The 14,289-nt window shown below is 34.9% G+C and overlaps 1 protein-coding gene across 9 annotated transcripts in view; it reads left to right on the top strand.

Moving 5' to 3' along the window:
- CAP (Cbl-associated protein) overlaps nucleotides 1–14,289 on the top strand; it is a 107,198-nt gene that overhangs the window by 81,029 nt on the left and 11,880 nt on the right. For 7 of the 9 annotated variants that reach the window (XM_013309204.1, XM_013309205.1, XM_013309203.1 and 4 more), the window contains 14 exons: nucleotides 892–1,106; nucleotides 1,299–1,455; nucleotides 2,672–2,758; nucleotides 2,915–3,066; nucleotides 3,271–3,337; nucleotides 3,435–3,470; nucleotides 4,256–4,463; nucleotides 5,190–5,304; nucleotides 5,497–5,529; nucleotides 5,787–5,852; nucleotides 6,792–6,886; nucleotides 7,215–7,384; nucleotides 8,217–12,746; nucleotides 12,998–13,057. In XM_013309204.1, coding sequence (XP_013164658.1) covers nucleotides 892–1,106; nucleotides 1,299–1,455; nucleotides 2,672–2,758; nucleotides 2,915–3,066; nucleotides 3,271–3,337; nucleotides 3,435–3,470; nucleotides 4,256–4,463; nucleotides 5,190–5,304; nucleotides 5,497–5,529; nucleotides 5,787–5,852; nucleotides 6,792–6,886; nucleotides 7,215–7,384; nucleotides 8,217–12,746; nucleotides 12,998–13,057 — 5,991 coding nt within the window. The remainder of the gene's footprint in view (nucleotides 1–891; nucleotides 1,107–1,298; nucleotides 1,456–2,671; nucleotides 2,759–2,914; nucleotides 3,067–3,270; nucleotides 3,338–3,434; nucleotides 3,471–4,255; nucleotides 4,464–5,189; nucleotides 5,305–5,496; nucleotides 5,530–5,786; nucleotides 5,853–6,791; nucleotides 6,887–7,214; nucleotides 7,385–8,216; nucleotides 12,747–12,997; nucleotides 13,058–14,289) is intronic. The other 2 variants (XM_013309201.1, XM_013309202.1) reach the window with 2 other exon arrangements.

The raw sequence follows: 14,289 nt of genomic DNA, 5'->3' as shown, positions 1-14,289 counted from the left end.
TTCAAAATAGCAAATAATATCCTTTTAGTCACAATACCTTTTTATGTCAATAAACAAACGTTCCGAATTGGAATGTAATACTCAAAGCATTTTAATAAAGCAAATAGGTCAAGAGAAATATATAAGTATCCAAAGAGAGCTAACTCGCGTACAATCAAATTGCGACCCAAATTCGTTTACGATAAAAACTTGCTGCCGTAGTTTATAGTGCTTTTGTATTCTGATGAGTACCTCACTTGTTAAAGTTTTCACATTCTCAGTACCGACCATCTACCTAGTATAAATTTACAACATTTTCTGAAACCCACTATTCCTCGTATAGAAATAAAATGTATTGATAATCAATTGTAAAACAATACTGAGATTATCTTTATGATTGGCAGATCGTAATAGTAAGACAGGAGTGAGTATAGCTTCGGAAAAGTGGTAGGTTAATGCCATCTCTATTTCTTTTATAAGAAGCGAGGGAGACTAATATATTAGGATAAATAGACTCTTCTGTCGTAGCCTCTTGGTAGTTTGTACCATACGTATTTGAGATATCTCTCGTAGTTCGAAATCAGAGACAAAGGACCTTAATTTAAGTGATTACAGTTACAAACTACTAACAGTCTCGCTTGCGACCGCTCCTCACTCTAACTAGCCGATTGTCGTCCAGTCTTAGAAGAAAAGCCTGTAATTTACTTAATTTGTAACTGAAGTGTAATAAATATTAACGTTAAAGTTATATTTAAGTGTAAAAATATTACGTGCAAGTTTTTTTAATAGAAAGATGTTTTTTTTAATCGTGTCAACAACTAAATGCAATTAAGTTGTTTTGTTGGCAAACACAGTTGATCAGTAGTGATAGTCTGATGATGATGCTAATGATGATGGTGACGATGTTTTCAGCGGTGTGGAGGCCTGGGGCTCCAGCGCCGAGCGTGTCACCGGGCGCGCCGGTCTCGGCGGCTGCGGCAGTGTCACCGGGCGCGGCAGCGGCCAGCTCCGCGCCGCCCCCGCCGCCGCCCCCCGTGTGGTCCCCCGCCGCTTCTCCGCAGGCCCCGCGCAAACCCTTCCGACCTGTACACTTTGAAGACACGCCGCCTGCGCGTAGGAAATTTGTAGTGAGTTTACCAACTAAATAAAACTGTGTTAGAAATAATCTTGATTGTGAATTTCACTATGTCTATTTTTTGGACCTATCTAAATAATAATAACTAGGGTTTGAGAAAAATGGAGAGTAATTAGAGGCCAGTTCAGGTTGCTACATCACTAGTTAGTACCTAATTGTAACACATTGCACTGCATTTTTGTAGAACACGGAGCAAAACGGGTGCACGAGCGGGTCAGAGAGCGAGGGTCGGCTGCGCACTTCCCTGAGCGCGCCCGCCGCCGGCCTTAGTGCGCTGGGCGCTACTAGCCGACTGCCCAGGGTGCAGAATCCTACGGTCACATTACTGCAGAAAGCCAGAGGTAACTAATTAGTCATTTATACAGTAAACCGGTCTGTAATATTAGACTGAAACAAGGGTGAGAAATATGCAAATACAATGATTTACTGGAATGAAAATCGATCAAATCAATTCCTTGTAAAACTTTCTAACCCTTTGTTTCTGTGAACAAAATCTCTGTATAAAACTTATCATCCCTGTTCCTTGACAAAACAGTGATATGTTTCAAATCGTGATTGTGGTCTCTGAAACCCACGGTAAGTCTGATTTAAGTCATCTGAATGTTACAAACTTCACTTGTTAATTATGTTGTTATTACACAGAAATAGTTACTACTAAGATCTGTTTTCTTTGACTAAATATATAAATGTAGAATATGCAGTTATAAATAAATACTATTAATATATATCGCATTAAAATTTAAAACAGTTAAATAACTGTCAAGGTTTCGATAAGAATTTCCGCCTCACGCGACTCTAGAATCTTAAAATTCGCGAATTCTTAACACAAGTATGCTTAATATTTACGAGAGGCGACGTTTAGTGTTATCTTTATTGTATGTGAAGGTCGGCCTCTTCACATCTCGCTACGAAAATGTATACATCGGCTAAACTACCGTTTGTATAAGCATTTATAGACCTTGTCTATTCAATTTCGATGTTTATGATCTCAGTGAGAATAGATCTTGCTAAAGTAACGATAATATTCTGTGAATATTGTCTTTAACGATAAGTTAATCCTTTTGAATTAAAGGTAACTGTTTTCTTACATAAATATAAAAAATAATCTATATTTCTACGATGAACGCATTAAAAGAAACTGCAAAGCATTCGAAATTTTGTAAATTGCGTTCTGACATTCTTCGATCCCTAAAAGTAGTAATACCATAAAAACTATGTAACAGTATTACAAATAAAATCCTGTATTAAGTTATGTCAGTCACCAAAGATTCAATTTTGAATATAATTTCCTTATAACGTTCAAGGCATTCGGGCATAACGAAAAACAAAAGAAACAATGTTTCAATAAGATCTGACATGGGTCCGACAGATTTTTATACACAAGTGCAAATGACAGTCAAGAAGCCAGCTGTTGGTATAAAAATTTGAATAAGCTTTGACCCAGGAATATCACACTACGTTATTTATCTTAAATATATGTTTACATTTATAAAACTAAACGTACTCAGACAGAGAATATTACTTTAATTATTACGCACAATTTTTCCTTCTTTTCAGAAAATCATTTATCACGAGCATCCAACATCCAAGAGAGAGATCCACGACTCCCTAGGGACAGGCCCAGTCCACCAATTGGCGACCCAGGCAAGTAACAATTATTTTAACTTTTACAAACTAAATTACTCATTTGTTTGTCAGACAAAAACCTATTGAAAACTAATAAAAATTTAAATTTAGAACTAATAAGTTTTGTTGTCTGTTGAAATTCTTTGAACTAATAGAATATATATTTTATTCCAGTACATGCGTTGCGCAAAGGTTATCTCAGCGAAGGCGAGGCGGACCGAAGGGAGTACGTTCACACCGGCAGTCGTAAGATGGCCGATGCCAACAGGAAAGTAGAAGGAATCGGTCCCACTACTAAAGAAGGAATGCCAGTCGCACTTAGATCTGTAAGTTTTGAAAAGTCTAATAACCTAAACAAACTTTATAGCAAAAGTGAACATAGAAAATTTTGCTAATTAATTTTTATAGGGAATATTGAAATTACAAAGGAGAAAATAATTAACTTCCACAAATCTAACCATATAACAGACTTTTAAACTTATATGTTTAAATAGTGATGATATTATTTATATATTTTTATTTATTTCTAGGAGGTCAAAGACCCTTCGAGATGGTACAAGAAAATGTACGACACGATCCACAAAAATAAATACGACGGTAAGAAAACTGTTTATTTTTATTAATTTAGGCTTAAATGTAAATTATAGGCATTATATATAGTATTGCACAAATATTTTAAAATTTTCTTTTTCAGACGATTATGTGACTATTCGATACAAAAATCGTCAAGGTGACTATCGCTGTTTTTTTTTCCAAATTTTGTTTGCTTGCTTCATGTCATACTTTGCCGCTTGAAATGTCATAGTAACAACTGATTATTCCTCTGTCTTCCGGCTGAACTTAAAAATCTTCTAAATCGGTACGTTTTACAGTACGGTACGGTACGACCAATGTATTTATTAACATTTTAATATATTTTTGTTAATTAAACAGTCGTACTGGCCTTTTCACGTGAACAAAAACAAACGACAACAAGAACAGATTTACAAAATCTTTGAGCGCCTGACAACCGATAATAGCAAATTGGTCATGATTTCAAAATTACTCATAATTCTTTCGTTTTAGTAATATAAAAAATTGAATGCTTATTTAACTATAATAAAAACCAATAACCGTTAATAAGTATAGTAATGAGGTTGTGTTCATTTAAATTAATTTAATATTAATATCTTTTAAATATATATATTATATTTTTTTTAACACAAACCAACAAATAAGAATACATCACCATCATACCACCGATATGTGGACTTTGTCGGCATTTCTTGTGTTGTGTAATCTGTCAGCTTGTGAATTGCACGAACTATACATAATTCCTTTTCCATTCAATTCTAACCTACAATTTTCATATTAAGAGCAAAATATTCCATTATTGACTACTTGACTTTGATAATTTAAAACTTAACAAAAAGTCGTTTAAAACCGTAATTGATTCGTCCAGATCACTACCCATTTTGATTACTAACTGACAAAGGACACAATCGCCATATAGCCAGTAATAAATTCTGTGTCCAGGTCAACCGCCGCTACGTGTGTCAAGCAGCAGATCTCAATACGCGTACTTCGACCCGCGCTCAGGCTACTTGAGCGAGCCGGAGGGCGGACTGGGCCGGTTGAGCGCATGCGACGCGTACGACAGTGACGTCACCACCGGCCACCGGAGACGAACCGCCTCCGTGCAGGAAGACAGGAGGGACGACTTCGTATATCTACCAAACAATAAGTCAGTACAATAACATATAATATAAAAAACAATATGGTCAATGAAAATTTCAAGCGAAATCCTGCCTAATATTTGGGTTTCGACGGAGCATCAAGGGATGTAAGAGGCATCAAAAAAATAAAATTTCAAATCGTCAAATCAAATAGAAATACCTTTTTAGGTTAACGCCTAAACTATCTATAAACATTCATTTCATTAAAAAAAACAAAACGCTAATTAAATTTAGTTGCTTAACCATACCAAACACTTATTAGAAATCTTGAAAAAAAATCTTCACTATGCATAAAACTTTGCAACAAGGTTATATAGTTATTTTGATCACTTTGGAATAATTGAGTTTTAATGTCAAAGCAGTGACGATCGTCAGAAGAATTGCATTACTATTCTCTTCATCATTCTTCAAATAACACAAACCACAATATTTACATTCACGTAGTTATTATAACAGCATTGTGTTAGAACAATTCATTAACAAGTTTTTTATTATCTCCGTAATCATTAACGTTGTAATGTGTTCTCTAATACAGTTTAACATTATTCCTACTTTTAATTTCCATGTATTTCTTAAAGTTTTTTTAATTCTGTAATTTTTGAATAAAGTTTCAATCTGGGGTCCATAATAATTCTGCAAGCGGTGTATTTAGTAGGCGTGTTTTGTGTATTTTAATAGAAAACTAAACAGCTTTTATCGTAGTATAAAACTCAAGTTTTTAATGCGCGTTTTAGGTATAGTACATTAGCATCAGCTAGAGCTAGTCAAGAAGTTTACAAAAATCAACCAGGAAGAATAGAAAACTACGTGCCCGGAAAATCATCTGTCGTCGACAAGGAAGCAAAGCAGGTAAAAGATCATTTCATACGACGATCAAGTTTACGACTAACTCATTTCATATTAATACGGTTGGCAGTAACATTTTGTTCATCGCATATCATTCTGGACAGACCATCTCTAAGAGTTTCCCACATTAACAGCTCGTTCCTTTAAAAAACACGCTGAAATATCTTGAGCAACAAGATTTTTTTTCTTTTCTAGTGGTGGGACGAGGTCATGGACATTTTTGATGGGGTACGAATTTTTTTTTAGTATTATTATGTGTCTCTTCTTCGTGTAAATAATTTTACTTCTCTTCTTCTGCTTACTAAACTACTGAATGTTGTCTGCGGGAAGTTCTAAATTCTTTTTCAGGCTATACAATAACTAATTTCTGCTTTTAAATAATCTATGTGATATGTCTTAAGCTTTTTATATAAGCAGTAACAATATCTTATTGATTGACGTGATAACGATTTTCCCTTATGTGGTGGTCGGTGGTGGGCTAACAGTGGTTAGACGACAATTCTCCCCTGCCTCCTTACACCACGTTGCTGGCACGGGCTATCCAGAAAAGTGTAAGACTCTGAACATGTCTGCCTGTGTCTATATAGCCAACTACGAGTACAATTTGTATTTATTACGCTGGTAGAATGTTTCGTTTTCGTTTGTCTGGTAGATTAAGTTAAAATTTTATTTTAAGGAAAAATTAAAATTAAGAATATAGGCTTATCAAAGGAATTTATTAGTTAATGTAACGTAAGCCAGTAAAGGGAGATGTAGATTTTCATCTACGTTCACTAGATTTTTATCTGAACCGTAACTCAAATTTAAAGTACTAAAAACACTAAAAACGATTCAATCCTTTACAGATTTATTTTGATCAATAATTAATCATAATCATCCACATTCGTTTAATGGGGTGTCATAAAATATTAACAAATAATCGAATTAAAACTTTATAATATAACTTTATAAAACTTAATATTAACATTGACTTATTCATCGAAAGGTTATAGGTAAAAAAATATCGATTTAGTAAATCGTAAATTTACGACAAAATGTTTATTATTTTTAAATGTGTTAAGTAAACGCTTTTATGTTCTTCTGTTTGATGTGCTTTAGTAGATATATGCTTTAAATGTGTTTGTGGTTTACAGTTAATCTTCTACTCTATAATACTGTTTCAATAAATGAATAAATGTTATTTAAAAAATATTAAAATTACTGTATTTAATTCAATAAAAGAGTTGTAAATTCAAAATTTACTTTTTTCTTGTTAAATAATTTACTTGTGATTATTTTTTCCTTGATTTACTTAAGACTAAGTTTAAAAAGCATGTCTACACAATGCAATTAGTCGTATTAGTTTAACGTCTTTTTTTCTCACAAAAGTTATTGCGATATATCAGCATGTTATTTCAGAGATGTGTATAGCACTAATACACACATTTACATTGCACTTTGCTAGTGAATTCATTTTCTTATACTCACTTTAATAAAGAAAACTTTTGCAGCAAAATATTTCAAGTACCACCTCTCTGCCGCAAACATCGCCAAAGGAAAAGAAAGACGTTACATCAACGATATTGTCGAAATCTAACATGGCTAGGTAAGTACCAAGATTATAGGCAAATATCATATTATATTATATAATAGGCAAAGATATAAATCGAAAAAGTGAAACGAAAAAATATACGCTTAGAAATATTAAAATCTTAGTAATAATATGAAAATATTCTTATAAATATAAGATAGTTATTATGATGATGACTCTTATGATCCTTAAATAAAGTATCAAAACACTTTAAGGAGGATGTCGAAATCACTGAACTAACAGTAGCTAGATATCCGTTGAATTCCTCCAGGAATATTGATAGCACATACTCTACCAAATACACCTTAGCAAGGACAATTGTCTCATTGTGTTATATGTATAGGGCTCTGAAGGAATCTGGCTATGAATCAGATTCCACACTAATTTTCCGACGTCGGGAGGAGACCGATACTCCGCTGTCTCCTGCGGAGAGGCGAGCCGCCTACAAAGACTTGCAGGCCGGCGGCGAACCACCACTCAGAGGGTTCCGCTCCCCGGCACCGCCTAGGCAAGGTAAATACTATATCAGAAAATATTTCCTCTTTAAAACAAAAGAAATTGATTGTAAAAGTTACCTTTCAATAAAATATTTTTGTAAATTTTTCTAGATTATTTTTGTATTAATTCTATAAATAACCATGTTGGAGTTATACCAATTTTATTTGTATTTTAAGTCTATTTTAATAATTATTTGATATTGAAATATAACAAATGTACTAGCTTAAATAATGCGTGTTCTTATTACTAATTTAACAATAGATTAAGAATTTTACAACTAAATTAACATAAGCATGGTTTTAACTACTTTGGTATCGGTAACTAAAACAAATTGTAACGTTTTTTTAATCTTTTATGAGATAAAACGCGATAGACGTATATTTGAACAATAAACTAGACTATTCAAATAAATCCCCGACAAGGTCAATGCATTTCTATATCATTACATGGGTACTGTCATATGGACGTTTGTTCAACAAGGTCGCGTTATAGTCTTGCGAAACAACAACTACATTTTATAGCATAACTCAGATGCGGTAAGTTGATGTTAATATTTTTGCATGAATACTCATAACAAAATAATACTAACAAGGTGCTGGGAACTTCTGTCAACACAAAAGGTAACAAATAATGTATTTAATGCATGGAAATAATAAACTCCAAATTTAAACACGCAATATATAATTTCACAACGTTAAAAAAAAGCACATTAGTAGAACTAAATCAAGTGTAGGCTTTTACACGCGTTAGAGGTAAGAGAAGCACAAGAAGCACGTGTTGCTCACGGCTAACGAAATTGAAACAACGAAATAGGTTTAATTGTAAAACGTCGATTGAAATTTCACAGATGATTCGGAAATCGAATATATTCCGATCTCCTCCACTCTAACGAAGATTCGAGTTCACAAAAAAACACCACATGTACATGAAATCGTCTGCTATCCATTAACAAACATACAATCTAGTGAAATAAACGATACTTCGAACAAGATTTTCAAATTAGACAGACCAGACTTAACGAGAGATTTCCCCCCAGCGCCGCCAAGAAGAATATCTTCGAAAAATAGCAAGACTCTAAAATTTGTAACTTCATCGAGACATTCTTCAATATCACCTATTAGAACAACAGTAGAAGATTCAAATGTAAATTTTCTTAAAAACAAACTAAATAATAAATTAAACAGACAAAATACACATGTCATTTTAAAAAAGGATACTAAAATGAGCTCAAATAAATTGAGTAAATGTCGGGAATTGTCTACTTCAGCTCCACCGTCGGTTAATAGAAAAGATTTAAGTTCATCTACGTCTATATCTAAAAGGAATACCGTTGAGAGAGGAACTAGCAGTTTTAGTTCGCCTAGGAGAACCTTGCAGCCGACGGAATACTCTACTCAAAATAAACCTGGCGATTCGAATACTTCAGTCGTAATAGAAAATGGGGCTGGACGAAGAACACCGATTTCTAATATATTAGATAAAGTTACGTCTTTAGATAAACTATGGAGCTCTCAAAAAAGAAATGAAAGGATAGACGTAACAAAATACAAAGAACGATCAATGAATAAAATTTCTATTGCAACTACTAGTAGGCCGAGCACAAGTAAAACTTCGTCATGTCTGGACGCTAAAACTTTACCTAGAAATGTCACTCACAAAAGCAGGGATATGGTTCGAACTTCAGAAAAAATACAAAAACTGAAAAGTTCTAATACATTACCTAAACCAAATTTTCCACTTACTTATAAAAGTGCAACGACCAAATCTTCCAGATTGGGATCCTTACAAGCTACGTCTAACATTTCAAAGTCAACTTCAAATATTCCGTCTAACACGAAAAAAGTAAACAACATACGAACAGCTGTTGTGACAAATCTTAAAAAGAAGAAATCGTTAGAAAGTGTTGTTATAAGACCAAGAAGTGTGCCTTGCCATGAAACATGTAATAAAAAAACGAAATATCCTGTGTTGAAAAAAGAATCAGTAAAATCAAAAACGAGCGATACATCGTTAGTTGCCGAATTAGCAGAAAACCAATTTAAAACTTATGGACAAGAAGGTTTTGATTATAGTTCTCCAAAGGACATAACTCGTAAACAAATAAACCCTAAGGATTTGAAAGAAACACGCGAGTCTGTTCTTTCGGATTCTTTTTTTCGACATCTTTTTCTAGGATCAACACCTGTTCCTGCTAATTCTATAGCAGAACAAAGTCTACTGAATTCAGTTCAAGAAAAAGCAAAACATTTTCAATCTCTTCCACAAACAATAACTCCTAATACATCTAATAAATTTAATTCATACTTAATACATAGAAAACCCGTTTCACTTTCTCGTTTTAAGGCTTGGGATAAAAATTCAAGTCCCACCCGTACTTATAATGCACGATCAGTATCATGGCCTGGCAAAATGGATGGAGAAATACGGAAATTCCAAAGCTTATCAAAACCTGATGGATTCGGATCAATGTCCTCGCTATCGACAATTCGTAGCAAAAGCGAGCCACCAACTAATAAGATATATTTTTCTCAAACATCTAGGCCCGTTTCTCCTAGCATCGTTTTCTACAAAAAAACCGAAATAGAGAGAAAATCTGTCTCACCTTCGAAAATAATTTATTTACAACCAAGATCAACATCTCCTTACAGCATACATAAAACACCACATGTAAAGTTTTCGTCTGAGGAAACATCGAAAAAATTACAAAAACCAATAAAAACAATTCAATCTGAAAATGATGACACTCCCAATACAATTTCCTTTTCACAAAAGTCAAGGCCAGTATCGCCTAAAGTTAAAAACACATCTTCGAAGAGTAGAAGTCAATCAACTTCACCCGTTTCATTCAGGTCCCCGTCGTATCGCCGAATACATAATGCCCGAGTACAAAGTCGGCAGCTTAGTGAATTGTGTAGAAAGGAAAATAGGACAAAAAGTGCCGATAGTTTAGAAATTAATAAATATCGTAAAAATGATACAATAAGAGCTAAAAGTGATACAAATTTATATACCAATGATCCTGATTACGATGAATACATTCAAGATATACAAAACTCAAAACTTAGATCGGAAAGATTTCGAGAACTAAACAGGTATTATGCTTATTTGGAACGAGTTGCTGAGCTTGAAAAGGCAACGTCGACTTGTGACTTACGACATAGAAAGAAAGACGAAGAAATTATAGATTTCGATCGCTGGAAAAAAATAAGAGCAATAGAAAGGGCAGAAGAGGAATTAAACAATCTTTATCATAAATTAAAAGTTGCCCAAAGTGAAAATAGTATTCTATTTTATCCTAAGGATCTAAATGATTTCCGATGGAACTCTGGCAAAGAGAGAGGGCTTAGAGTTAAAGAAAAATCGGTGGAAGATCTAAAAGAAGAGTTTCAACAGAAAACTTACCCTGAACCCTCAGAGTCTGGCCAGTTTCAAGACCGATACAAACCGCTATGGAGAGGAAAAAGTGTTGCGGAAACAGCATTTAATATTAACAAAAAAGGTGATTCTGAACAAAAAAAATCACGTATAACAAATAAGTCCATAAAATTAGTGAGCCAAGATACTTCTTTTAGTGAACTTCAAAAAAAACTCGGCCTTAAGAATCATTTATGGAGTAGTTTGTCAATGGATCAAGTAAATGCGTTAAAGAATCAATTAAATGCAATTTATAGCAAAGAATTAGAAACAAAAACAAATAAAGAACATGACAAGTACACAGTTGAAATAAAAGATACAAATAATATAAATAAACCAGCACTACATGTCAGATGCAACTCTTTAATTACATCACCGACTACCGCAGGACACGGGCACGACTTAAGCAAATCTGATTCTATAGCGGCAATCGCTTATACTAGATCATCTGAAAAAGATATGAAAAACAATGTTAACAAACAAATGAGTTTAAGTGAAATTGAAAAAAAGAAAATATCGCAGTCTTTAAGTAAAGAAGTCTTAAATAGAATAAATAAAAATGAAAAATCAGAAATCAAACCTTTAGAAATAAAACAAATTAGTACTAAAGAAAGTGACAATACCTTAATAAAAAATAAAAATGAGGTGAAATCAAGATCTGATTTAGAAACCAATTTGTCCAGCCTTATAACTAGAGATATTGAGGATAAAAGAAAAAGACACATAGTATTTCCAATCGCTAATACAGAAACTACTTATCATTCTTCCACAAGCGAGACAGAAACTGGTAGTTCAGATATCTCGAATAAAACCGCAATTTACAAAGGACCTAGTAAAGAAGTTTTAAAAAAAGTAGAATATTTTGAATCTGTTACCAGTATAACAAAACCCAATGTTATTTATAGCTCGAGAGAAAACTCTGAGGAAGCTACAAGTCTATTGAAAGTTAACTCTTATTGTCGTGATATTAAGGCAGACCAAAAACCTCTATCTCAATCACAGTCTTGCACAAATATTAAGGAGCTCTTTGGTGAAAGCGAAAAAAACAAATTTTTGTCATTACCCTCCCAACCCGACCTACATTCGAGATCGCCCTCACCATATTCGGAAGTATGCATTAGCGATCGACATACACCTGACACGCTACGATATTCCAGCGACGAGGCCATGTGGCGCAGTCGGACTCCATCGCCCGATCCGGAGCGGTACTGGCGGGCTTACATAAAGCTGGCGCGCGCGGGGGAGGTGCGCCGCCTCGCCCGACGGTTCGACTCGCCCTCGGCGGCCGGCGCTGTACTACGACGACATCGGAGCGATCCCGAAATCGCGCGTAATGTCCTCAACATTAACTGGTCTAGTACAGAAAAAAACTCACCTCAACGGGAAAGATGTAGAGCCATACTGCCAGTAGCGAGAATTCCGCTCCGCCCTACGAACCGATTTATGCCCCACATTGATGTCATTTCAAAGTTAGCAGCGTTGCGCAAACGTACTTCACCTCGGTCCAGATCTGCGGAAGAGGCTTTGGAATGTCGTCCAGGTGAAGTGGAACGAATAAGAAAACGTTTTGAGGCGATGTCACTTCTGGGCCCGATATATTCTTCGGCGCCCGACGTTCGCGAGCTACACGATATAGCACCGTATTTGGCGGGCTCGTGGATCGCGCATCGTTACCCGAAGCCCAGCGATAACAACAGGTCGATTCCGAATACTGAAACGCTCATTAATGGTCGCAAATCCCCCATAAAAAAGGAACCAAAACTCGCGATGACTAAAGATTCAGTGAAACTTAGCTCTATTTTAAAGTGCGATCACTTAGCTAAACAAGAGTTTGACCCCGCGGCACATCGGCCGGCTAGTCGCTATGAGCCCCCGCGAGCACCACCGCGGCCTCCGCCCGCCGCCTGGCCCCAGCGCCTCGCGCCCTTTGTCACCGCCTCGCGACACACCGTTACATTTCAAGGTTATTAACTGAACTTTACGCTTCATTTCTTTTAAATACTTTGGTTGTTTAAAATTGGAGTTTTATTTTTTCATTTGTTATTAATTTTTAATACTTTTTTTACAACTCAACATAACAAAAATATGTGTTCTATGTTTGATTTTATCTTGTTAATACCAGTTTGTTAAAATATTTTAATTATCATTTCATGAATGATTTCATTAGTTTATTATTTTTTTATGCTTTTCACCCTTTTTTGTTAATCCCGTTAGAGAACGATTCAGCCCCGGAGCCACCGCGCAGAGTAACGCACGGGAGCTATTCAGATACAGGCAAGTATTGATATTGCATTTATTTATTTCCCTGAATAGTCTATAAGTCAAATGTTTCTTCCTGTCATCATCTTCACAATCGCAATATATTTGTTTCATTACATGAGCACTCAACCAACAACATTTTATTAAATAATTCTACGAAGTTCTACTTTCCATCAGATAATAACTTAGATCTCAACGCTGCGGATATAACTTAACAGCCTGTGCGAAAAAGAAAACAATAGCCTTTGTTTTATACTTCCACCATCAAGTAACCAAAAAGTTATTCGTCTGACCGTAGCTAGCACGTGTAGTCTCAATTTGAGCATACGAAATACGTCGTGCTATTATCAATCCGCGATAATTTGCTCTCGACACTATATTTGCGTCATTGATATTACCTCGGCTAAAACCTGTTCGTTCAGTTTTTTATTCGTAAATAGTTCGCCGAGCTTCCTGTTCACGAGCGGTTTGTTGTTGCGTTTATTTTGTTACAAAGAAGCCATTGGTATTGACAAGTTTTATCTTAAGTGTTTAGCGATAACAAAATATCAAGCTTATCGCCACATCAGTTTTACGCGAACCGTCGTGAAGTGAATTACGGTCATGGTGATCTAGTTATTAAAATAAATTCTTTCAAAATGAATGAAGTGTATAGAAGTGATTACGGAAACAAAATTAACGAAGGTAGTTCTCACACCAACTACGACGATGACGGATTCTTTAGTGACGTGCCTATATCAGGATCTCTATCTAAATCTTTACTTGCATTAAACAAGTATGTGAAGAAGAATTTACTCTACGATGATAGTGAAGAAGCAAACGATGATTCCGCATACTTCTCAAAAGAGACCAGCCCAAATAAATCCACCTTAAAAAGTGATTCCGATAGTGGAAAAAGTATAGAATCATCTGATAAACGTATTGTATCAACACCAATCCCGGACGCGGATGTGGTGCTCAATATTATAAAGGTGCAAACGATAACTGAAATGCCTATAACGACTGAAATAAAACATACAGAACAATTAACTGATGATTACAAATTCCAAAAACTATACGAAAACTCGACTAACAATCTAACAGTTCTGGATGACCAAATCGAGGAATCTAGTAAACAGGTAATTGTTCCGACTCAAGAAATTCAAGGTATAACACAACAAGAAAACAACTCCACTTCTCTTGATGACTTAAACACGATAAATAAAACAAAAGAATATACCACAAATACTGGCCAAGTTAAATTAAGA

This window comes from Papilio xuthus, unplaced genomic scaffold (genome assembly GCF_000836235.2).
Source record: "Papilio xuthus unplaced genomic scaffold, Pxut_1.1 DF827777.1, whole genome shotgun sequence".
In the NCBI taxonomy this organism is placed as follows: Eukaryota; Metazoa; Arthropoda; class Insecta; order Lepidoptera; family Papilionidae; genus Papilio; species Papilio xuthus.
Note: the sequence above shows the minus strand (reverse complement) of the source record. Positions and strands in the feature narration are given on the sequence as shown.